Source organism: Hemitrygon akajei, chromosome 19 (assembly GCF_048418815.1).
Source record: "Hemitrygon akajei chromosome 19, sHemAka1.3, whole genome shotgun sequence".
Taxonomy (NCBI): Eukaryota; Metazoa; Chordata; class Chondrichthyes; order Myliobatiformes; family Dasyatidae; genus Hemitrygon; species Hemitrygon akajei.
Genome location: NC_133142.1, coordinates 59,061,143 through 59,087,328, shown reverse-complemented (window position 1 = coordinate 59,087,328; position 26,186 = coordinate 59,061,143). Strand labels below are relative to the sequence as shown.

At 45.7% G+C, this 26,186-nt stretch overlaps 1 protein-coding gene across 1 annotated transcript in view; it reads right to left on the bottom strand.

Moving 5' to 3' along the window:
* LOC140741968 (aminoacylase-1-like) overlaps positions 1–26,186 on the bottom strand; it is a 54,291-nt gene that overhangs the window by 10,762 nt on the left and 17,343 nt on the right. The window contains exons 7-12 of the mRNA XM_073072590.1: positions 21,343–21,432; positions 19,674–19,730; positions 10,094–10,167; positions 9,462–9,511; positions 448–592; positions 212–280 (exon numbers count right to left, since the gene is read on the bottom strand). Of these exons, the coding sequence (XP_072928691.1) occupies positions 212–280; positions 448–592; positions 9,462–9,511; positions 10,094–10,167; positions 19,674–19,730; positions 21,343–21,432 (485 nt within the window). The remainder of the gene's footprint in view (positions 1–211; positions 281–447; positions 593–9,461; positions 9,512–10,093; positions 10,168–19,673; positions 19,731–21,342; positions 21,433–26,186) is intronic.

Below are 26,186 nucleotides of genomic sequence, written 5' to 3'. Positions count from 1 at the left end.
CCAGAGTGGGATCAGTCCTAACATACTGTCTCTGCATGTACAGACGGCTGTCTAGACACATCACTCAGCAGAGCAGTAGTGGGGAGAGATACACAGTACACAAGTTCTGAGCTGAAAGATGCACACAAACCACACAAACCACCATGTTGTTGTAGGTGACCACGTGCTATCAGAGTAATAAACACAGGTTCTCACAGATGTCAACCATTACCTGTATAAACTCACAGCAAACGCCTTCCCCTGCGTTCTGACACCACTCCATCATCTGCTCCTCAAATGCCTGAAACAAGACAGAAGGTGACATTGCTCTCGTCCATGGACGTACGAGATTAGACTCTCCATCACGGGCCAGTGAAGAACAGGTCTTTCTCTGCCCTCTAATAGACACACACACAGCACTTCCCTTTCCTTCTGGTATGGTAGACCACTTAACAGACCACGACATACCTTGAGGTCTACACTGGGAGGGATCCGGATGTCAAAGCTGGCCATTAGCTCATCAGGGACAACGTTGTAGGCCACACCTCCTTTTAAGGAGGTCAGGTTGATGGTGGTGACATCTCCCAGGGTCAGGCACACACTCTGATTGAGCCTAGAAACACACAACAGTATGGTTACACTCAGAGCCAGGGCCTGTGTCGATGCAGCCACTTTCTCCACTCTCGGTGCCATGCCGAGCCCCATTAGCAGGAGCTCTCTGTGCTGCTGCCATTGGCTGGCTGGATAGTTCACCCTGGTTGTTCACTGGCCAGTGCTGCAGCTGTCAGCACAACGTCCCGCCCACAGTGCTGTCTCACCTTTCATTGCCATTACTGTGCGCATTTTGTTCCTTTATTTGTGGCCACACAGTGACCATCCTCCGGTCTCTGTCCTCTGACCTTGTGTTTATCTCTCAGTGGTGAATCACTGCCACAGACGGCTGTGAAGGCCAAGTCACTGGATATATTTAAAGCAGAGGTTGATATGTTGTTGATTAGTAAAGGGCATTAAAAGGTTATGTGGAAAAGCAGGAGAATATGGGGTTGGAAGTGATAACAGCCATAATGGAAAGGCAGAGCAGACTCGATGGGCTGAATGGCCTAATTCTACTCCCATATCTTACGGTCTTCTTCTGTGTCTTCTCTGCATGTCTCTTGGTCCTGTGGTTGACTCCTGTGACCCTGCACCTATTGTCAGGTGTGATTATAAAAATGTCACTCCTTGCACCCGAATGGATCCTACCCCTGGGTTTGTACAACTTCAACAGGGGTTGGATTGATTGCTGTGAGTTCTGTTCACAAACTACCCAGTCCTCAGCACCTGTCACCTACTCTAGGCCCACCTCCATAAATCTAGAGAATGCCTTTTTGTGTTGCTAACCTCCTTTCTCAGTATGCTACAGTCATTCATTATTCCAGTTGTACAAGATGTCAACAGAACACCCATTTGGAGTGCGGCAGACTGTGCTGCTCGTCCTGCAATAGGAAGAGTACATAATACTGGAGAGGGCACGAAAAAAGTTTCAGGAGGATGTGCCAGGGACTGGGTTACAAAGAAGAACAAATAGGCTGGGACTTTTTTCTCTCCTGAAGTGGAAAAGGCTGAGGAGGATGCTAGACTCCACACCAGGCTTACTTCCCTCACAGGAAAATAGCCACTCACAGGAGACCTTGCCCATGCCCAGGATTATGGCTGCACAGGTGGAAGGTCAACTGAGGAAGATCTGTACCAGCAAGGCAGCGGGACCGGATGGAGTTTCCCCACGATTACTGAGGGCCTGTGCGACTGAGCTGGGAGAACCACTACAGCGCATCTTCAACATGAGCCTGGAGCAGAGAAGAGTACCCAGACAGTGGAAAACATCCTGTATTGTCCCGGTACCGAAGAAACCACAACCAAAGGAGTTGAATGACTTCAGACCTGTTGCCTTGACATCGCACGTAATGAAGACCATGGAGTGGCTGATAATACAGAATCTGAGGCCACAAACTAGGCACGCCCGGGATCCTCTTCAGTTTGCGTATAAGGAGAAGGTGGGAGTGGAGGATGCTATCACGTATTTGCTGCACAAATCACTCTCTCACCTAGATGGGGTCAGTGGTGCTGTGAGGATTACATTCCTGGACTTCTCTAGTGCCTTTAACACCATCCAGCCCAAGATCTTAAGGCACAAACTAACGGAGATGGGAGTAGACTCTCACGTGGTGGATTGGATAGTGGACTACTTGACAGATAGACCTCAGTATGTGCGGTTGGGAGACTGTAGGTCTGACACGGTGGTCAGCAGCACAGGAGCGCCGCGGGGGACCGTGCTCTCTCCGGTCCTGTTCACCCTGTACACATCAGACTTCCAATATAACTCGGAGTCCTGCCACGTGCAGAAGTTCGCTGATGACACGGCCATAGTGGGGTGTGTCAGGAATGGACAGGAGGAGGAGTATAGGAAACTGATACAGGACTTTGTGATAAGGTGCAACTCAAACTACCTGCGTCTCAATATCACCAAGACCAAGGAGATGGTGGTGGACTTTAGGAGATCTAGGCCTCATATGGAGCCAGTGATCATTAATGGAGAATGTGTGGAGCAGGTTAAGACCTACAAGTATCTGGGAGTACAGTTAGACGAGAAGCTAGACTGGACTGCCAACACAGATGCCTTGTGCAGGAAGGCACAGAGTCGACTGTACTTCCTTAGAAGGTTGGCGTCATTCAATGTCTGTAGTGAGATGCTGAAGATGTTCTATAGGCCAGTTGTGGAGAGCACCCTATTCTTTGTGGTGGCGTGTTGGGGAGGAAGCATTAAGAAGAGGGACACCTCACGTCTTAATAAGCTGGTAAGGAAGGCGGGCTCTGTCGTGGGTACAGAACTGGAGAGTATAACATCAGTAGCTGAGCGAAGGGCGCTGAGTAGGCTACGGTCAATTATGGAAAACCCTGAACATCCTCTACATAGCACCATCCAGAGACAGAGAAGCAGTTTCAGCGACAGGTTGCTATCGATGCAATGCTCCTCAGACAGGATGAAGAGGTCAATACTCCCCAATGCCATTAGGCTTTACAATTCAACCGCCAGGAGTAAGATATGTTAAAGTGCTGGGGTTGATTGTATTAATGTATTTGAGTAAACTACTTAAGAACTTTTTAAAAGCTATTATTAATGTTTTTTGAGAGAGTGATTTAGATGCATATCATATTTTTACAGAGTTAAGTATTGTATGTAATTAGTTTTGCTACAACAAGTGTATGGGACATTGGAAAAAGTGTTGAATTTCCCCATGGGGATGAATAAAGTATCTATCTATCTAGAGAGGCTTATAAAATCATGAGGGGCTTTATCTCATCTCTGGTCAGTCTTTTCTCCAGGGTAGGAGAATCCAGGCCTAGAGAGCATAGATCGAGGGCGAGAGGAAAAGAGGGAAAGACTGAAGATGGTGGGCATGTTACCAGAGGAGGGTGCAATTACAACAGTTTGTACAGGTCCATGGATCTGAAAGGTTTACAGGGATATGGGCCACACGCAGTCAAATGGGACTAGTTCAAATAGGCAAGCAAGGCCGAGTTGGGCCAAAAGGCCTGAGTCCATGTTAGATCACTCTACAGCCACAGCACGGACAGGCTGATCAGAGTTAAATTACACTCATTACAAAGCGATGAAGGGACTTGGCCCGAAATGGCAACTGTTTGTTCCTTTCCATAGGTGCTGCCCAACCTGCTGAGTTGCTCCAGCACTGTGTTCAGGTGTGGTGCTTCATTACCAGGAGTGAACACATGAGGGACATCTACTCTAAAATGCTAAAGCATACTGAAACCCTTTTGCTTGGCATTCATCTCTACACAACGGCACAAGGTTAGCAAGATGGCTTTGGCAGTCAGAGTGGTTGCTCTGGGTCGACGGCACTCTTCAGCATCTCGCAGATACATATAGAGCAATATAGCATCAAGACAGGCTCTGTGGCCCAATGAGAGCATGCTGACTACAAATCCCACCCAGCCCATCCCAATTTCCTTCCTTCGGCCATACCCCTCTGTGCCATGTACTGGACAGTGAGAAAGACTATCGAAGCTTGCAGCAAGGTCTGGACCAGCCGGAAAAATGGGCTGATAAATGGAATTTATACAGATGGAATTTAATGCAAGCAAGTGCCAGTCTCAACTGCTTTCCCTGCAATCTCATTCCACATGCCCTTTAATTTTACCAGCTGTCACAAGAAGTCCATTCTCTGCCGAGCCTTTTTGTTAACGAGGGGTTATGAGGTCCTGAGAAGTAATAATGCTCAGCAAACTGAATGTTGAAACAGTGCTAGCTGCAGAGTTGTTTGTTAGCGATCAGTATGTAGACACACCCCTCAAGTCGATACGCATCTCCACAGTTTTGAGGGTATTTAGCTCCTAGACACAAACTTGCTTACTTCCTAGTGCTATTTGCATTTGTCATCTGCAGCCTTCACTGATAGATCACTGGAGGTGCTGTCATTGGTATATAGAGACCACACCAGGATATAGAGATGTGCTTCCCAGTCTCACACTCTGCCTCTTGTTTGTATGGAACCTGGTACATCATGTTTCTGTTGCAGAGCTCAGACGATGGTATTGAATGCAGAACTGAAAGGGAATCGAGCAGCTGCAGTATGAAGCCCAGACCGATGTTAACTGCATCATCTACACCTCTGCTGGCTCTGTAGGTGAACTGCCACTGATGTAGAAAATCTGTGAGTAATGGATTTGAGACATGGCATGACCAGCCTTTCAAGAAGTCTTCATTATGTGAGTGCATCTGGCCTGTAGTCACTGAGCACAGTAATCGTAGATATTTTTAGGAACAAATAATATCAGGTTATTTGAGCTGTGCATAGTTTAAGATACTGATAGGGAACGTCTGTAAAGACTGTAGACAGCTGGTTAGCACAGTGTTTAACGCTGGCAGGGGAGAAAGAGTGAGGGCCAGCTCCCTGCTTGATATTTTGCTTCCTCACCTCCTCACCTCCTCTTCCTTTACAACAAAGGTGTGGGGTACTGGCAATGGTATGGCTGAATGGGTCTTTGACATGTGATCTGTGAGTCACATCTGCAGTCAAACTCATTTAGGGAGGTGGGGGGTACCTTCTTTAGATGGCTGGTGTTGGCCTTTCCAGACTGAAGAACAGTCGTCTGCAGAAAACCGGCTTTCCAGTTTGGTAATCAGCAGCTCTGAGTGGTTCCTCCAGCATGTACATAGAACCTGGAACCTACAGCATATTTCAGGCCCTTCGGCCCACAATGTTGTGCCAACTATGTAACCTACTCTAGAAACTGCCTAGAATTTCCTTACTGGATAGCCGTCTAAGCTCCATGTACCTATCTAAGACCCTATTGTATCCAGCTCCACCACCATCACTGGCAGTGCATTCCACGTACTCACCACTCTGTGTGGAAAAACTTACCCCTGACAAACCCTCAGTACTTATGTCCAAGCACCTTAAAACTATGCCCCCTCATGTTAGCCACTTCAGCCCTGGGAAAAAGCCTCTGACTATCCACACGATCAATGCCACTCATCATCTTATACACCTCTATCAGATCACCTCTCATCCTCCATCATTCCAAGGAGAAAAGGCCAAGTTCACTCAACCTATTCTCATAAGGTACACCATCCAATCCAGGCAACATCCTTGTAAATCTCCTCTGCACCCTCTCTATAGCATCCACATCCTTCCTGCAGTGAGATGACCAGAACTGAACACAGTGGGGTCTGACCAAGGTGTACTTGACCTTTCTGAATTCCCCTTTACTCCTGTCGGCCTCCTCCTCCTTCAAATAAAGTTGTCCAAGCTCTGCGTTGAACCAGGGTTTATTATTGCTGAAGTAGGGATGCAGGCACCTTCAATAAAAGCTGATATAGGAGGTAACTGTGTCAGTGCTTTCATCAAAGGTGTCGATACTAGTTCAAATCAGTGGAATCAAAGCAGTCTCCTAGAATCTCAAGCAACTCACACAAAATGCTGGTGGAATGCAGCAGGCCAGGCAGCATCTACAGGAATTTTCAACTGTCAACGTTTCAACATTGCTTCTCCCTATAGAAGCTGCCTGGCCTGCTGTGTTCCACCAGCATTTTGTGTGTGTTGCTTGAATTTCCAGCATCTGCAGATTGCCTCGTGTTTGCTCCTAGAATCTCTGTGGCTCTAATATTTTACAAGTATTTATGGTATGTGCCCTCTAATCCAGGCAAATCAAACAGGTCCCTTGGGGATTTTAAGGAAGTTAAAAATGAAGTTGGGAAGGGAATTCAGAAAGCCCATTAAGAATTGTTGGCTCGTAGGATTAAAGGGAATTCCATAGCATTTCACACCTACATTAAGTGCAAAAGGAAAACTATGGAAAGGGGAAACCACTGAGGGATAAAAGAGGGGACGTGTAGCTGGAGGAGCAAGGTCCTAAATAAGTACTTGGCATCCAAGGAGAAGGACTGGAGGGTAGTGATATCAGTGTAGAGGATGCCAATATGTAGGGCTTTTGAGACAAAGGAAGAGCTAGTGGTGGGTCTCATTAAGGTAAACAGGCCTGATGGGATATACTCCACATTACTGAGAGGCAAGACTGTCGGGTCGGGCCCGTGACCACACAGGTTTCCTCAGAGTTGCCTGGTTTCCTCCTAACAGTGAAACAAGCCCCAGATTGGTAATAACATCTCCTGGCTAACAACCAACACAGGTGCAACGGATGTGCTGTTAGCACTCTGCTCTACTCTCTCTACACTCATGACTGTGTGGCTGAGTACAGCTCAACTGGCATTTATAAATTCATTGATGACACCATAGTTGTTGCACAAGTCTCAGGAGACGTACAGGGGCGAGTTAGGTGGGCTGACCGAGCAGTGTGACAACTGCAATTTCACAGCCGATGTTAGGGAGGAACTGATTGTAGACTTCAGGAAGGGGAATTCATGGGAACACACACCAGCCTTTACAGAGGATACAGACCACACACAGGCAAAGATACAGTTTAAATCTGGTAACTGCTCTGCCCAAGATCGCAAGAGTTTGCAGAATTGTGACTGTGACCCAGTCTATCACAGAAATCAGTCTACACCTCCCACTGCCTTGATAAAGCAGCCAAGGGCCCCTCCCACTCTGGTCACTCTCTGATTTCCCCTCCCGTCAGACAGAAGGTACAAAAGCTTGAAAGCACAAACCACTGGGCTCAAGGACAGCTTCTGAACAGACTTTGTATACCATGAGATGAACACCTGATCTCCAGATACGTCTCACTTTGCACCATGCACTTCACTTGCCGGTAACTTTCTCTGTAAATTTCATACTACCATACAAGGACAATGGGAGAAAGGGGAGAAGGAGGGGCAGGGGAGGAGGCAAGAGGCCAGGGTGGGGAATAGAAGAAGAGGGAAGGGGGAGGTAAAAAGAAAGAGGATAAAAATTACCAGAAGGAGAAACTGATGTTCTTGTCATCAGGTTGGAGGCTGCCTAGACAGAATATGAGGTGTTGCTTCTTCACCAAGAGAGAAGCACAACAGGAAGCCGTGAACAAACATGTCGGTACAGGGATGGGACAGGAATCAAAATGGTTGGCCACCAGGAAATTCTGCTTTTGGCGGGCGGAGTGGAGGTGCTCGACAAAGAGGTCCCCCAATTTACATCAAGCCTCATCAATGTGGAGGAGGCTGCATCAGGAGCATCGGACACAGTAGACAACCCCTACAGGTTCCCAGGTGAAGTGTTGCCTCACCCGGAAGGACTGTTTGCAGGTGAGAGAGAAGGTGAATGGGCAGGTGTAGCATTTCTCTCACTAGCAGGGACATGTGGCAGGAGGAAGATTAGTGGGGAGGGACAAACAAGCAAGAGAATCAGAGAGGGAGTGATGCCTGCAGAAAGCAGAGTGGGGAGGGGAAGTGTCTGGTGGCAGGATCCCTTTGGAGATGGTGGAAGTTGTGGAGAATGACGTGTTGGATGCGGAGGCTCATGGGGTGGTAGGTAAGGACACGAAGAATTCTGTTACTGTTAAGGCAGTGGAAAGATAGAGTGAAGGTGGATGTTCAGGAAATGGAGGAGATGCTGGTGAAGGCAGCATCAATGGTGGAGGAAAGGAAACCCCATCTTTTGAAAGAGGACATCGCTGATGTTCTGGAAAGGAAAGCCTCATCCTGGTTTCTGATGTGGTAGAGAAAAGGGACTGAGAAAAGGGAATGGCATTTTTACAGTTATCAGGATGTGAAGAGATAATCAAGGTTGCCATGGGGATCGGTAGGTTTATAAAAGATGTCAGTAGACAGTTTGTCACCAGAGATGGAGACAGAGAGCTTGATGAAACCGACGAGCTCAGAGTGGGTGCATGAAGCAGCACCAATGCAGTCATCAATCTAGCAGAGGAAGAGTTGGAGGCATTACCAGGAAAGGCTGGAAACATGATCTGTTCTGCACAGCCAACGAAAAGACAGGCATAGCTGAGCCCCATGGCTACCCCGTGAGCAGGGTTAGTGAGTTGTGGCCGTGTTACATTGGTGCCAGAAACATGGCAACATTGGCAGCCTGTCCCAGCACATTCTCAGGCTGTGATGGTCATTGATGCAAAAACAAGACATTCCACAGTTAGCTTTGACGATAAATCAAGCTAATCTTTAAGTATTCTAAACTCTTGGTGAATTGTGGCCTATTTTCACAGATTATGAAGGACAATTAACAATCACTTGAGAGTACTTTTAAAGAATTACAACATAAACATCCCCTCTTCTATTCAACCCTGTCCTTATCTCCCACCGCTACCCAACAGCCTGAAACAGTTCCACAAGGGCAGCACATCCATGAAGGGTCTTGTCTTGAGACATCGACTCATTATTCCTCTCCATAGATGCTGACTGACCTGCTGTGTTCCTCCAGCATTTTGTGTGTGTTAATCTGGATTTTCACCATCTGCAGAATCTTATATCCATTTTTAAACGTGCTGTTTGTTTTAAGACCCTCCTTTCTATCTCCTCCATCCCATCAGTTCTACACTCTTCACACTCTTTCCTGTGCTTTTGGTCACTGTCTCTCTGCATAGCTCAGTGTCAGCCAGGTTGGAGGGTCTTGGCTTAAATGTCAACCGGTTATTCCTCTTCATGGGCGCTGCCTGAGTTCCTCCACCATTTTGTGTGTGTTGCTCTGGAATTCCAGCATCTGCAAAACTTCTTGTGTTTGTTTCAGTTCCTTGAAAGAGATCCCCTATTAATTTAGCTCCAAGATCCTTAACAAGAGTCTACTTTTGTGGCTTAATAGCCAGCTAAGTCCCAGAATAACTCTCTGTTCACCTTGAAACATATCTGATGTTACCAAGATAGGCAGATGCTTTGTAATTTAGCATCTCCCAAAAGATGACAAACTCACCCCTACACAAGCATGCCAGTCATATCGATGCAATGTCTGGGGTGAATGGCCAGAAGGAGATACATTTTGTTCTGGATAAAAAGCAACATTTGCCCCAAACTAAACAGAGAATAAGACACAGAGCCTCACCTCTTCTTCTCTTTCTCCCGGAAGTCCAAGAACGAATTGAGAACTCGACGCTTTGACGTTTTAAAAAAAGAGAAAGAATTAATCTTAAACTTGTTTATGTTCAGCTACCCAACATGAAATCCATGCCCTCCACGTCCCTAGCCCTTCTCCTTAACCCTTGGAATCATATTTCCAGATGACCTGGTCCACACCCACTGAGTATGGAGACTCTCACCTTCCCAATCTATGATCTCACCAATCTCTTGCCCTTAATGTTGCCTTGGTGATCCTCGCACATCCTCACTGTAACATTTCATCTCTCCTTTATCCCCATAAACCACCCCAACTTCACCCTTACCAACAACCCGCACTGCAACACTGTCTTTGTCCTCACAGAAGGATGCACAGGAATAGGCACGGAGACAACAAATGGATGGTCATAAAGAGTCTAAAGATCTGCAGGTGAGAGGACAGGTCAGGAAGGAATGACGGAAAGGTCAGGCGGGGAGGACTCGAGAGGAACAGAAGGTTAAAAAATTGAAGAGGATTTGGCTGTAGGGATGAAGCAGGGGGGTTTAAGCAGGTGGAAATGGAGGTGTCTCTGAAGGAACAGAGAGAGGCCTGGAGACCTTCTGCTTTAATGCGACACTTACCAACTTTTCTCCTGCTGTGTTCTCGATGAAGCGAGACCCATGTCCTGGACTACCTGAACACCTCACTGTCACCCCTGAGCAGACAAACACAAGATGGTGCAGATTAACAATCGCCAGAGTTCAGTTCTCCTTTGCTTGCACCCTATCCTTCAGGATTTTCAGCTCAGTCACAATGCATTACCTCTGGCAGCTGATCACTTAATCCAGATACCGTGCCTGTACTCTTTTCCACAGATGCTGCCTGGCCTGCTGAGTTCCCCTGGCATTTCAAATGTGTTGCTTTGGATTTCGATCATCTGCGGACTTTCTCGTGTTTGTGAACCTAATCCAGATATCTAGATACCATATCAGGACATCCATTACACGGTACAACTTCTGCTGTAGCAGGCCAAAGTGTTTGCCACACAGTGTGTTCGAGGGTCCGTGTTGAGGAATCTCCATAGATCAAAGTACAGAGGAGGCACAAGACACTGTAGATGTTGTAAACTGAAGCAAAAAATAAGGAGGTGGAAGACCTCATCAGGTCAGGCAGCATCTGTGTGGGGAGTCAACATGTTGGGTCAAGACATTTCATCGCGGCTGAAAGAGAAACAAAAGATAGCCGGTGATAAAGCCTAGCACCCCACCTCACTTGGATCCACCTATTACCTGCCATCTTTTCCTCCACCTCTTCTTTTTACCAATTTATACCGGCTATATCTCTCAGTGCTGATGAAGGAGCTTGACCCGAAGGGTCAACTGTCCATTTCCCTGCACAGATGCTGCCTGACCTGTTGATTGCTCCACTTCCCTGATTATTGCTACACATCGGAATACCGTCCACATTTACGGCAGATCGGAATACTGTTTATGTTCACAGAAGATGCAGATCGGAATACCATCCACATTTACAGAAGATACAGATTGGAATACCCTCCATGTTTGTAGGAATACCCTCCATGTTTACGGAAGATGCAGATCGGAATACTGTCCATGTTTATGGAAGATGCTTCCTGATCTGCTGAATATTTCCAACATTTTCTACTGTAGAAGGCAGAATAGTACAGCACAGAAATAGGCTATTCAACCCACAATGTTGTGCTGAAATAATTAAATTAGTAATCAAGTACAGTTATAGAAAAGCACCACACAGTAACAGACCCTTCGGCCCAGCTCATCCATGCCAAACCATTTAAACTGTCTACTCCCATTGACCTGCACCGGGACCAGAGCCCTCCATAACCCTACCGCCCACATACCAACCCAAACTTCTCTTAAACATTGACATCAAGCTCACATGCATGCACCACTTGCATTGGAAGCTTGTTCCAAACTCTCAAGACCCTCTGGGTGAAGAAGTTTTCCCTCATGCTCCCCTTAAACTTTTCACCTTTCACCCTTAACCCATGACCTCTAGTTGTAGTCCCACCCAACCTCAGTGGAAAAAACCTGTTTGCATTTACCCTACCTATACCCTTCATAATTTTGTACATCTCAATCAAAACTCCCCTCAATCTTTGATGTTCTGAAGAATAAAGTCCTAATCTATTCAATCTTTCCTGATAACCCAGGTTCTCAAGTCCCAGCAACATTCTTACAAATTTCCTCAGAACTCCTTCAACCTTATTTACGTCTTTCTTGTAGGAAGGTGACCAAAACTGCACACAATATCAAAATTAGACCTCACCAATGTCTTATACAACTTCAACGTAACATCCCATCTCCTGTACTCAGTACTTTGATTTATGAAGGCCAATGAACCAGATGAGCTGCACCCTAGGGTTCTGAAAGAACCACAAAGCAATGTCAACAACCACCGTTTACCTTCTGTGGGCAAGCCAGTTCTGGATCCACAAAGCAACGTCCCCTTGGATCCCATGCCTTCTTACTTTCTCAATAAGCCTTGCATGGGGTACCTTATCAAATGCCTTGCTGAAATCCATATACACTACACCTACTGTTCTACCTTCATCAATGTGTTTAGTCACATCCTCAAAAAATATAAGGATGTATTGGATAGGCTGGGTTTATTCTCATAGGAGGATGAGGGCTGACATTATGGAGAGTTATACAATTATGAGGAGCTCTGATCAGATAGATGTTTGGAATCTATTTCCCAGGACGAAAGGGTCTGGAACCAGAGTGTACAGGTTTAAAATAAGAGGTGATTAAAGACTAAAGATGAAAGATTTGTTTTATTTTGCACTTGTGCATCGAAACTCAGTGAAATATTTTGTTTGTGTCAAATCAAATCAGCCCAGAACTCACTGACCTTACCAGTACACCTTTACAGTGTGGGAGGAAACCAGAGCACCCAAAGGTGCTCACAGGGAGCGCGTACAAACTCCTTACAGACAGCGGCAGAAATTGAACTCTTGATTTACTGCTGGTGCTGTAACTACCCTAAGGAGATCTGAGGGGTAAGGTTTTCATACAGGCAGTGGTGGATATCTACAACAAGCTGCCAGAGGAGGTGGTGGGGATGAATATAATTACAATACTTAGAAGGTGTTGGGACAGATACATAAATAGAAATTGAGTAGGGGGATGTATGCCTAGCCTGATCAAATGGGGTTAACAGAGCAAGGCGTCACTGTCTACATGGATGAGACAGGCCTGCTCTGTATGATTCTGTGATTACAACGAACATTGACAAATGCTTGGAACCTGTCCACCTGCATTTTAGGGTCAAGAGGAAGGGGATGTATCAAGATCAAAATCATGATTACTTATCATGTGTACATCAAAAACTACTTGGGCTGGGTAACAACACCTTATCTTCCATTTGGGTAGCCTCCAACCTGATAGCATGAACATTGATTTCTCAAGCTTCCAGTAAAGCCTCCACCCCCTCCTCTCTTCACCATTTCCCATCTCCTTATCCTTCTCTTATTTTATCTCCTTGCCTGGCCATCACTTCCCTGTCTGAACTCACTAGTCTGAACTCCGGTACAGGAAGTAGGTGGAATCAATTATTCAGGAAACGGTCTTGGAAAACCAAAGGAGAATTAACTAGAATCAGCCCGGGCGAGCAATAGGGAAATTAACTATGGGGATGCATGTGGTGCATTTAGTTTCCAAGAGGCATTTGATTATTGGTAATTGGTTCGACATTGTCAAATGTACCAAGGTAGAGTGAAAACTTTGGGTTTGCATGCCATCCCCACAGATCATTTCACAACATGGATACAGTGAGATAGCACATTCTTCCACTCACTGACACATCAGCACCTCTTTAGTGTCTGAGAGGAAACTCGTATCACATGCAAGCTCCACAGAGAGAGCTCCTGGGCTTAGACTTGAAGCCAAGTTTCTGGCACCGTGGTTCCAACAGAATGCAGCAAACAGTGTCACAGTTCCAGGAAAATGCAGTGCAACCAACAATAATGTACAAGTGCCATCAGGTAGATTGTGAAGTTTCGAGGTCATCTTTATTGTACATGAGATCCATTCAATAGATGTAATAACGTGATAGAAGCCCATAAGGTACTAGAGCTGGATGAGTGTGATGGCTCACTACAGTTAACTAAATTGAAATAGCAAGGTTAACCTGGGTACTGTGATTTTGAAAGATGTAACTGTTTGAGTGCCTTTGGACTCAGTTGCCCTCAGCTGTCACGTGTTGATTTTAAACATGTATTTAATGATGGCATGCAGTAAATTCAGAGTCAGAGATTGGGAGGCCTTGGAGTGGCTTCAAATTAGCTAAAAGAGCAGATACAGTATGAAGAGGGCAATTTAAAATAATTTGGGTGGGCAAATGGATAGGAAAGATTTAGAGGGTGGAACGCAGGCAGATGGACAAACTCGGATAAGCATCTTGGTCAGCATGGAAGGGCCGGTTTCTTTGTAGTATAACCAAATGACCATAAAATATAGGAGCAGAATTAGATCATTCAACCCACCGAGTCTACTCCACCTTTTTATTATGACTGATCCATTTTCCCTCTCAACCCCATTTTCCTGCCTCTTCTCCATAAGCTTTCCTTATTAACCTCCACCTTAAATACACCCAATGATCTGGCCTCCACAGCTGCCTGTGGCAGTGAATTCCATAGATTCACCACCCCCGACTGAAGAAATTCCTCTTCATCTCTGTTCTTAGTTGGCATCCCAAAATTCTAAGGCTGTGCCCTCTGGTCCTAGACTCCCTTATTATAGGAATCATCCTCTCCACACCCGCCCTATCACAGCCTTTCGACATTTAATAGGTTTTGAGATCCAACCTAATTCTACTTACCTCAATAAGTACAGGCCTAAAGCTCCTCATATGATAAACCTTACATTCCTGGTGAACCTCCTCTGAACCCTCTCCACATCCTCTCCTGGATAACTGCTCCCAATACTCCAAGTGAGGCCTCACCAGTGCCTTATAAAACCTCAGCATGACATCCTTGTTTTTATGTTCTAGTCCTTTCAAAATGAATGCTAACATTGCATTTGCCTTCCTCACCACTGACTTAACTTACAAGTTAACATTTACAGAATCCTGCACGAGGACACCCAAGTCCCATTTTACCTTGGGTTTTTATTTTTCTGCCTGTTAAGAAAATAGTCTACACTGTTGTTCCTTCTACGAAAGCTCATGACCATACACTTCCCAACACTGTATTCCATCTGCCGTTTCTTTGCCCATTCTCCTAATCAACCTGAATCCTTCCTCAACATTACCTGCTCTTTTACTGATCTTCGTATCTTCGGCAAACTTGGCCACAAAGTCATCAATTCCATCATGCAAATTATTGACATACAATGGAAAAAGAAGCAGTCCCAACACCAATCCCTGCAGAACACCACTGGTCACAGGCAGCCGACCAGAAAAGGCTCCCTGTATTCCCAATCTTTGCTTCCTGTCAATCACCCAATGCTCTATCCATGCTAGTATCCTATCTTGTTAAACAGCCTCATGTGCAGCAAAAGCCTCTGAGAACCCAAGTACAAATTGTCCTTTTCTCTCTCCTATTTCATATTTCCTTAAATAATTACAACAGATTTGTCAGTTGAGATGTTCCCTAAAGGAAACCATACTGACTTTGGTCTATTTTATCATGTGCCTCCAAGTGCCCCAAAATCTCATCCTTAACAGTTGACTCTGAGGTCAGGCTAACTGGCCTATAATTTCCTTTCTTCTACCTCCCTCCCTTCTTGAAGAGTGGAGTGACATTTGCAATTTTCCAGTCTTCTGGAACCATTCCAGAATCTAGTGATTCTTGAAAGATCATTACCAATGCCCCCACAATCTCTACCCCCATCTCTTTCAGAACCCTGGGATGTAGTCCACCTGATCCAGGTGACTTATCTACCTTCAGACCTTTCAGCTTCCCAAGCACTTTCTCCCTAGTAATAGTAACTGCACTCACTTCTGTTCCCTGACACTCTCAAACTTCCAGCATACTGCTCATGACTTCCACAGTGAAGATGGATGCAGCACACTTCTATTTCGTTCATCCACCATTCCCCATTACTTCCTCTCCAGCCTCATTTTCCAGCCTCTGATATCTACTCTCACCTCTTTTACTCTTTATATATCTGAAAAAAACTGTTGGTATCCTTTTTTGGTATTTTGGCTAGCTTACCTTCATATTTCATCTTTTTCTCCTTATGGTTTTTTAGTTGACGTCTGTTGGTTTTTAAAAGCTTCCCGATCCTCTCCCTTCCTAGTAATTTTTGCTCTATTTTGCTTTTCTGTTGTTTTTGACTTCCCTTGTCAACACAGTTGCATCATTCTTCCTTTAGAATACTTTTTGTTTAGGCAGCTTAACAAGATAAAATCCTGTGGTGTTACAGGAAAGATACTGGCATGGATAGAGGAATGGCTGACAGGCAGGAGACAGAGAGTGGGAATAAAGGGGGCCTTTTCTGCATGGCTACCAGTGACTAGTGGTGTTTCTCAGGGGTCAGTATTGGTAGCGCTGCTTTTCACATTATTTGTCAGTGATTTAGATAATGGAATTGATGGCCTGTGGCAAAGTTTGCAGATGATACAAAGATAGGTGGAAGAGTAGATAGTGCTGAGGAAGTAATGCGATTGTAGCAGGACTTAGACAAATTGGAAGAATGGGCAAAAAAGTGGCAGATAGAATACAGTGTTAGGAAATGTATGATAATGCATTCTGGTAAAAGGAACAAAAGTGCAGACTGTTGACTAAATGGGGAGAAGGTTCAAACATCAGAGGTGCAGAGGGACTTAGGAGTCCTTGTGCAAAACTCTCAGAAGGTTAATTTACAGGTTGAGTCTGTGGTAAAAAAGACAAATGCTATGTTGGCATTTATTTCAAGGGGAATAGAATATAAAGGCAAGGAGATGATGCTGAGGCTTTATAAGACACTAGTCAGGCCGCACTTGGAGTATTGTCAATAGTGGAGCATGCCTTATGAGAATAGGTTGAGTGAACTCGGCCTTTTCTCCTTGGAGTGACGGAGGATGAGAGGTGACCTGATAGAGGTGTACAAGATGATGAGAGGCATTGGTCATGTGGATAGTCAGAGGCTTTTTCCCATGGCTGAAATGGCTAGACAAGAGGGCATAGTTTTCAGGTACTTGGAAGTAGGTACAGAGGAGATGTCAGGGGTAAGTTTTTTTCACACAGAGAGTGGAGAGTGCATGGAATGGGCTGCCAGTGGCGGTGGTGGAGGTGGAAATGATAGCGTCTTTTAAGAGACTCCTGGATGGCTACGTGGAGCTAAGAAAAATAGAGGGCTATGGGTAAAGCCTATGTAGTTCTAAGGTTAGGACATGTTTGGCACAGCTTTGTGGGCTGAAGGGCCTGTATTGTGCTGTAAGTTTTCTATGTTTCTACCTACAGCCCTCCATTCCAGGTGATACCCCAGTGAATCTCTTCTGCACTGTCTCTTGTTACCGAGTGCTTCCCACAGTGCAGCAAGAAGAACTGTACACAATACTCTATGTACATCCTAGCCACTGTGTTGTAAAGCTGCATCATGATATCCCAAGTCTTAGACTCAATACGTTGGCCTACAAAGACAAGCAGCATAATGAATGCCTTCAGTCTGCCCGTGTCATCATAGTTAGCAAGCTATGCACTTGCACCCAACTTCATCTCATTGGTTTGCCGTAGAACATTTGACCTGGCTTGTCTTTATATCTACTATTTTTAATACAGCTGTAATTTTTTGTACTGCTTTTCCTACTTTTCCAATCTTTCTTTTAGAAGTTTTCCAGTTGCAGACCCCGAGTCAATCAATTCACAGGAGACTGTGAGAACTGCCAAACATCTTCTGCCCTGACAAAGCGCCACTGTTCAGTATCTCAAAGAAAGTGGCATCCAGCTTGAAGGACCCCCTCAACCGAGAACATGCCCTCTTCTTAGTGCTGCCATCAGGGAGGAGGTACAGAAGCCTGAAGACACACACTCAATGTTTCAGGAGCAGTTTCTTTGCCTCCGCCATCAGATTTCTGAACGTACAATGAACCCATGAACACTACCTTACTATTTTTGCTCTCTTTTGCACTAATTTAATTCTTTAAATATTTCATATTGTGAGTGAGTGAGGCGTCCACCTCCATCAGTCAGGGTTGACCATGGATGTCGCGCCCCAGCTGTCTAAATACACAAGCCTGGGCGGTATGATTTGGAGAGCAAACTGTTGCCCATGTAACAGGCTCCCCTTCAACATGCATCTGATGAACCCAAAGGAAAGACAGAGACTGACACAGTTTGGTACCAGAAGTGTTGCAGGAGTTGCCACCAGCATTGCACTCAATGTTGGACTGCCTTACGGACTTCAGCTCTGGATTTTTCCCTCAGGGTTTACTCCTGAAGCTTCCCCATAAGTAGGTATAGCCGCAAGGCAGTGGTGGTTTGAGATCAAAGTTTTCCTTCTCCTAGATGAGCTGCCAACCTCGGCTGACAAGCCTCATCTGCCCAAAGCGACTGGTTTTAAGGTGCCAATAACCTGCCTTTGCCCATTCTCCTGTCAGTAGAAACGGTGCTGCTGGGCTAAGCCCCACGTGAAGGCCAGGAGCTGGACCTGGTTGTCAGAGGCTATTTGAGACACACAGCATATTGTAAATCATAGTATGTTTTATGTATTGCAAAGTACTGCTACAAAGCAACATACTTCACGACATTTGTCAGTGATAGTGGTCGGCTCAGCCTTATTACAGAGTTCAATTCCAGTGCTGTTCTGTAGAGTTCCTGTACATTCTCCCCGTGGAATGTGTGGCTTTTCCCTGGATGCTCTGCTTCCCTCCCAGATGCACTGGGTAGGTTAATTGGTCGAAATAAATTGTCCCGTGATGAGGTGAGTGTAATTAGGGTTGGTGGTTTAGTTGACTCTACGTTGTATTGTTAAATAAATTCATCATGAGCCCATTTCTGACAACCATCTCTTGCCCTTATGAAGAAGCCACAGTTTTGTCCATCTCTCTTCCTACAGAAAACCCCCAACACAGTGAAATCTCTTTCGCCCTTGGGCTGAAACTCACTCCCTCCTTTCCTCCCCACATCTGCTGTCTGGCCCACTGAGTACTTCTACCACTGCCTGAAGTATTTTCCTTTCTTGCCCCCCACGCCCCCCCCCCCCCCCGGTAGTTTGCCATCTTTTGGAAAGTCAAGTACTGGACAGACCACTGGGCACAACATCAGCGATCTCAGTCACAGGGAATGGGTGCAGCATGATACTGAACTGTCCCAACCCCTCGACTACAGTTCAGCGTTCAACATGAGTGGCGTTACAGGGTAACATAGTGACTGACAGTCAGCATTCAACGCGAGTGGCATTACAGGGTAACATAGTGACTGACGGTCAGCGTTCAATATGAGTGGTATTACGGGGTAACAGGGTGACTGACGATCAGCGTTCAACGCGAGTGGCGTTACGGGATAACATAGTGACTGACGGTCAGCGTTCAACGTGAGTGGCGTTACGGGATAACGTAGTGACTGACGGTCAGCGTTCAACACGAGTGGCGTTACAGGGTAACATAGTGACTGATGGTCAACGTTCAATATGAGTGGTATTACGGGGTAACAGGGTGACTGACGATCAGCGTTCAACGCGAGTGGCGTTACGGGATAACGTAGTGACTGACAGTCAGCGTTCAACGCGAGTGGCGTTACAGGATAACGTAGTGACTGACGGTCAGCGTTCAATATGAGTGGTATTACGGGGTAACAGGGTGACTGACGATCAGCGTTCAACGCGAGTGGCGTTACGGGGTAACATAGTGACTGACGGTCAGCGTTCAACGCGAGTGGCGTTACGGGGTAACGAAGTGACTGACGGTCAGTGTTCAACACTTTATAGCAGCCAGCTGTAAGATTAGGGTTTGATTCACAACAGCCTGTAAGGGCTTTGTATGTTCTCCCAGTGACCATGTTGGTTTCCTCAGGGTGCTCTGGTCTCTTCCCACATTCCAAAGGTTAGGGTTAGGGCTAGCGGGTTGTTGGCATGTTATGTTGGCGGTGGAAGCGTGGCGACACTCATGGACTGCCCCGCACAATCCTCGCTGATTTGATTTGACACAAAACAACACAGTACACTGTACGTTTCAATGTACATGTGACAAATAAAGCTGATCTTTAATCAACAGCTACTATAACAAGCAGCCAATGCCAAAGAGTGCACAGTTACTCACACCACACCCTTCTTTCGCCGTAGAATGCTGTGAAGGCGTCACCAGGGTTGGCCAAACCTGTAGACACAAAGGTCAGGAGTTAGTGACAGTACTCAGAATTCCATAATTAAATGTGGTCTAGATGTTTGAGGCAGAGGGGCACGTGGGTAAATCTGTGGCAGGAATGAATAAACAAGGGGTACAAAATCGATGTCTGGCCTGCACTATGGGGCTCAAATGAAGAAAGATCCTAAGAAGCACGAGTGTAGGAGAGTGAAATGATGTTAATGCACTGAACTGCAGCCCAGCAAACAGAGACATGACTTCTGGATCATCAGAGGCCTAAAAAGCAGCTTAATCCAGCACAGACCTTTACGTTTTAAATAGATTACGTGCAGCCTTTGAGGATAGTGCAGCCACAGTCCTAAGGCCTGAGAAACAGAGCAGCCACAAGCCCAGGGGCTCTACTGACAGGCAACGCACAGAGAATCTTGAGGCCTCCAAGATCTGTCTGCAGTGAGGTAAAGTTCAAGGGTCAACACTGCTACCGGACAAAATAAAACCCCTCCCTTGCTAATCCTGTGGCAGACAGTTTGGGTGAGGCAGCAAAGGAGATGGGTAACAAGGGAAGGATTGAGATTTAGATTTATTTATCACGCCTACATCGAAACATACAGTGAAATGTGTCGCCTGTGCTAGCAACTAATATGCAAGGTTGTGCTGGGGACAGCTCGCAAACATCACCATATATTCCAAAGCCAACATAGCATGCCACAATGCTCTGCAGAACAGAACAAGCAACAAAACAACAACAGCAAAACTTGCCGCTTTCCTCCCTCCCTCCCTCTCCCTCAAACACAGTCCTCCATCTCCCAGGGAGGCCTCCAGCCTCTAGCAATCGGGCTTTGACTTTCTGGACTTCCGATCGACTTTCAGGCTCTGATCTTTGGTATCCACCCCCGAACTAGGAGGTGACGAAACCCCAAACGCCAGACGAGCTTCAGGCTCGAACTCCATGTGCGCCGACCGACTGGACCTTGTGCTTCCCACTCGCATGGGCTCCTAGTTGTGGAGCAGAGGACTGCGGATGTCCTGTGGGTTTGGGGACTACGTGACAGGGATTGAGAGGGAGTGACCGGAGGAGGAACTAGCATGTATTTGACAAGTACAGAAGGCAGGCAGTGTGGGGTAGGTGAAGATGACACAGGTGAGTGAACCAGGACACCTCAGGGTAGAGCAGAGTGTGCTGTGGGAGAGGACTACCATCACTGAGGTGTGATTTGTTGGGCCCCAGTCAGTGCTGGTGCAGACATGTGCAAAGGTCTGGCACCAGGGCTGGGCCAGCAAAGAGAGAATGATTAACTCCAGCCTGGGGGAACCTGAGGGGTCACAAAGGAGGGGCTGGTTTCCTCACCATGCCGTGTGATGGGAGCAATGAGCAGCTCGTCCTTTAAAGCTGCATCTCCCAAAGGAAAAAAAGACAGCAGGTACTTCATGGAGAAGTGGAATAGCCTGGACTCTGGTTGGAAGGGATTTCTGCTTACCCAGTGAGTCAGACAAGCACAGGGAGATGGCTAGACGATGGTGTGGGTGTGTGTACGGAGAACATAGAGAGGTCTTGATGAAACGCCCAAGAGTTTAAAAACAGAATGATAAACAGAAATCTGAAGCGGGAAGAAACAATTCCTACCTTCATCAAGCGCAAACCCAATATTCAACACCTGGAACTCTTCACGCTTAACCAGCTTTTCCATTCCAGTGTAACCCCCAATCTCCTCATCTAAAGCAAAGGAAACTTTCGTCAACAAAGTGCTCTACCACCAACTAACCCCCCCCCCCCCCCCCCACACAAAGCTCTTAGAATGACTAATCCTATTGCCTATCCATCCCTGTCAGGGGGTAGTGATGGTGAGGGGAGGTGCCCTTCTGATCCCGTTCTCTCCTGTTCACCCCATCAAAAGGTTGTGGGTTCAAGACCTGGCCCTGGAACCAGCACCTAATGCAGTCAGTGTGTGCTGAGGGAGTGCTGTCTTCCAGACGGCACATTGAACCAACCTCCAACATGTGAATCAACCCAGGACATCATCTGAAGATGAATGGTGGAGGGTAATCTCCTGAAGTACAGCAGTGATGCCGATTTATTAATCTGTTTTGTCTGCACAAGCTCCATATACAGTACCTCCATTCTCTCCAAGATTCTCGTGCCTCCAGCACCAGCCTTTCAGCCTGTTCTAGGCACCCACCACCCTCTGCATAAAAACACTTGCCTCTGTATATCTCCTTTGAACTGCCCCTCTCATCTTAGATGCATGCCCTCTGACATTGAACAGTTCAACCTTAGGAAGAGGATACTGAGGCTACATCCACACTACACCAGATAAATCCGTAACCGAAACTTTTTCTCTTCGTTTTTACCTTCCGTCCACACTAAAACGGCGTTTTCCTCCCCCAAAAACTGAGTTTTTCAGAAACACTCTCCAAAGTGTGTATTTTTGAAAATGCCGCTTGGGCAGATCAGTGTGGACGGGGTAACCGGAGAAATCTGAAAACATTGTCATGACAGATGGTGACGGCAGCGCGGCATTTCATTGTTTTCCTGAACGCAACCTAACAATTTCAGAACAGACGGCCACGAGACTGAAGCCAGATGAGTTAGAAATGTACTCACCAAATGCTTTGACCCATAACTTACTGAATAAATAAGTATACTCACTTTGCCCTGTTTTCTGTCCTTGCTTGTATGAAGGTGATTTACCTATTTATGTAAGTACTTCTCTGACAATAGATGTGTAACAGCCTAATGTAACATTGTATGGAAATACAAGATAACACTGATGTAGACATGTTTTATACATTTAACAAGCTGCTTTGTTAATGCAACAGAGTTAGTCAGTTTCTCAATATTCGTCGTCAGCCGGGTCAATCTGTCCGTGAACTCCCTCTCGGTTGCCTCTGTACGCTCCAGTATTTGTTTTTTTTTTTCACTTTTAAGTTCTCCTGCGCGAGAGCCAACAGCTGTCTGTCGTTTAAGTTTTTCTAGTCTGTAACTACAAAAACGCACACTTTTACAGCGAGATTCGACACCAAACATGTTGCTTGTTTTCGGTAGATATGTCCTGTGTATGTGCAGTAGGAGGAGATTCACCGAAATCTCCGTTTCAATGTGGACAGAGATATTTTTAAAAATGCATCGTGTGGACGCCTATCGTTTTTACGTGAAACCGGCGTTTTCAAAATTATCCAGTCTAGTGTGGACGTAGCCTGACTGCCTACTGTATCTGTGACTGAACAGTCTCATGACTCTGGTTTAGTAGTCAGAAGAGCATTCGGTAACCCAGGCAACACTCCCTGCTGAAGCTGCAGGCCATGCTAACAACCTGCTCAGAGACTACGGTCACGGATTGAAAAATTAACTTCAGTGCCTCAGGAAAGCAGCCAACATAATGAAGGATATCTTCTCCCTCTCCTCTTCTCCCCTTTCCATCAGGCAAAAGCTAGAAAACACACACCACCAAGATGACTACAGGACAAATCATTGTGGACCCTGCAAATTGCCTTTTCCAAAACCTCCCTTCTGCCCCCTGGTTAAAGATGCTCGAACATTCCTATTGTAAATTAAAGACAAAGTCCTGATCTCCCAGTCTACTTGATGATAGCTCTTGCCCCTCTTTGTCTGCCTGCACGGAACCGGTAACGACGTTCTACATTTGTTACTGCCTCCCCTTCGCTCTACTGCAACGTGCTTCTGTTTGTAGTGACTGTCTGGATGACGCAAACACAGGCAAAAGGTTTTCACTGCAGCTCGGGACATGTGACAATAATAAACCAATTACCAGTTATCCATTAACCACACCCAGCTGAGCTGAGAGAGAAAAATAAATATAAATCATACAAACAGATATCAGGTGAAAACAGGGACAACCACATCAATGAAAATCAAAACAGCTTCATTATAATCGTGCACCTTATTGTCTATCTGCACTGCACTTTTTCTGCGGCTGGTACTCTTTATTCCACATTCTGTATTGTTCGACCTTGCGTAATGAGTTGATCTGCATGAACAGCATGCAAGGAAACCTTTTCACTGGACAATAAGCCAGTTCCAGTTCCAGCCTCACATGAAGCAACAAGCTACGGAGTTGTGCTTTTGGAAGTCAGTCAGTGCCCCAGGACTGATGGATGGAAAGGAAGGCACTCCTTCACAAATACAAACAGAAAACTCTGGAAACTCTCCCTCGGTCATGGTAATGACTTTGGAAAGAGAAACAGAATCAATGTTTCGAGTCAGGGACCCTTTGTCAGACTTCCGATGAAGGGTTTTCAACTCAAAACCTTATCTGTTTCCATGTCAGACGCAGCCTTTTTTTAAAATTTTCGGCTTTCCTCCATTGCTCTCGCAAACAGCTTGATAACATTTAGATTATTTATTTCAATGACACTGTATCTCGACAGACTGCAGGGTATACTATCTCTCTTCTTCCAAAAGAATGCTGCAGAGGTTTTCAAATCCAGATAGAGCCTTGGTATGATGACACCAAAACATAGCCAGCAAACTCTAACTACTGCACGGGTTTGTGCCACGCCACTCCCGACACAGTCTGACCGCCATCACCGAGACCTCACTGATCTCTCTGGCAGCTCATTTCAGTGAACAGAGACAAGGTTACACGGACAGGCAGCATCTCATCCAATGGCAGGATAAAGTCTGAAGCTGTAAAACAGTTCGAGGTATTTGAGAGAAGCCGTTGCCCAAACTCACAGCATTCCAGAGCCTCTGTTTTGGTATCCTGTTCACCCCGGTCTATACTTCACAACTCTACAGTTAGCTCCGTTTCAACATGTTCCATGTGGGAAAACCATATCTCTTTCCTTAACAAAAAGGCTCGGCAGAAAACGTACTTCTTGCGTCAGTGGATAAAATTCCAACTTCCCCAGAACATACCGGTGTAATTCTACACTGCCATCATAGAGAGCACCCTTACATCAGCCATTACTGTCTGCTTTCGTGCAATATACAACACACAAAAACTACAACAAATTGTCCGGTCAGCAGAAAAGGTCATCGGCTACAGTCTACCATCGCTACAGGGCTTTTACGTGTCCAGGACAAAAAAAAACATTGTAGACTCTACCCACTCTGCAAACTGCCTTTTCCAAAAGCTCCCTTCTGTAAAATGCTATAGGGCTATTAAAACAAAACCTTCACACCATCTTTCTACCCCCAGTCAATCTGATTAACCATTCTAGTTAGACCAGCCCCCACTCCCCTCTGTCTATTACACCCACCCCTGCACTGTCAACACTTTAAATCGATGTTATTTACATTGTAAGCACACACTGCTATTTATGTATTTATTCCAAATCTGTTTAACCTCTAACTTTATTTTTATATAATTGTTTATTCTTTGTATTTGTTGCAAGTTGTTTTTTGCTGCATGTCGCAGCCTGACCAACACACCACAGCAAATTTCTAATGCATCTAAATGTACATGGCGAATGAGTCAACATTTGCTTTCACTCTTGAATTTCCACTCAAATTTTAAATTTCAACTCACCTGAGGGAACAAAATGAAATAATCTTTTCACAGGAACAGGACTTGCTCTTAGGTTTATCTTCCTCCTCAATTTTACTTGTTTCTCCTCTCTGGTTTTTCATTAGACTCTGCCTTAGATCAGATTTAGCAAGCGGGAACAATGAGTGCACTTCCAATCCCAGCCACATCCTCCACCTGTAATCCTTCTGCCCACCATCACTTCCAGTTCAACTCCTGAATTTCTCCTACATCCTTCTCCAGCTCACCTCTCCCTCTTCTACCTCTCTTCAACTGCTCCTTGGAAATATCTACCCAAGCTTTTGTCCAGGTCTTAAAATTTTGTTCTGTCCAATAGTGAGATAAAGTCATACCGCATGGAAACCGGCCCTTCGGCCCAACTCATTCATGCTGACAAAGGTGCCTACATCCTTCCTATAATGAGGTGACCAGAAGTGAGCACAATATTCCCAGTCTGGTCTAATCAAGGCATTACCTCACGGCTCCTGAACTCAGTCCCTGACTAATGAAGACCAACTTGCACAACAATTTTGAGGGTTTATGGAGGTGGACCCCTAGATCCCTCTGTTCCTCCACACTGTTAATAATCCTGCCATTAACCCTGCATTCTACCTTCCAAAGTAAATAACTTCACACTTTTCCGGGTTGAACCATTTCTCAGCCCAGCTCTTCACCCCATCAGTGTCCCACTGTAACCTACAACATTCTAACCACAACTCCAACAACCTTACTGTGACCATTCACTTTATCTTATCCAGGTCCCCAATGTCCAGTTATGTCTGCTCATTCCACAAAATGTTCTAGAACAATTTGTCGAAGTGCTGCTAGATAGAAAACATTTGGAATAAGTGGTCAGATTACTCCTGGAATCAAAGGTTCCTGATGTAACTAAAGCAACATCTGTACCATATTAGGATGGCTACAGATTCAGGCAGAAACTCTTCGAGACTCCAAATCTGCTGTCACAGAATTCTGGGAGCAC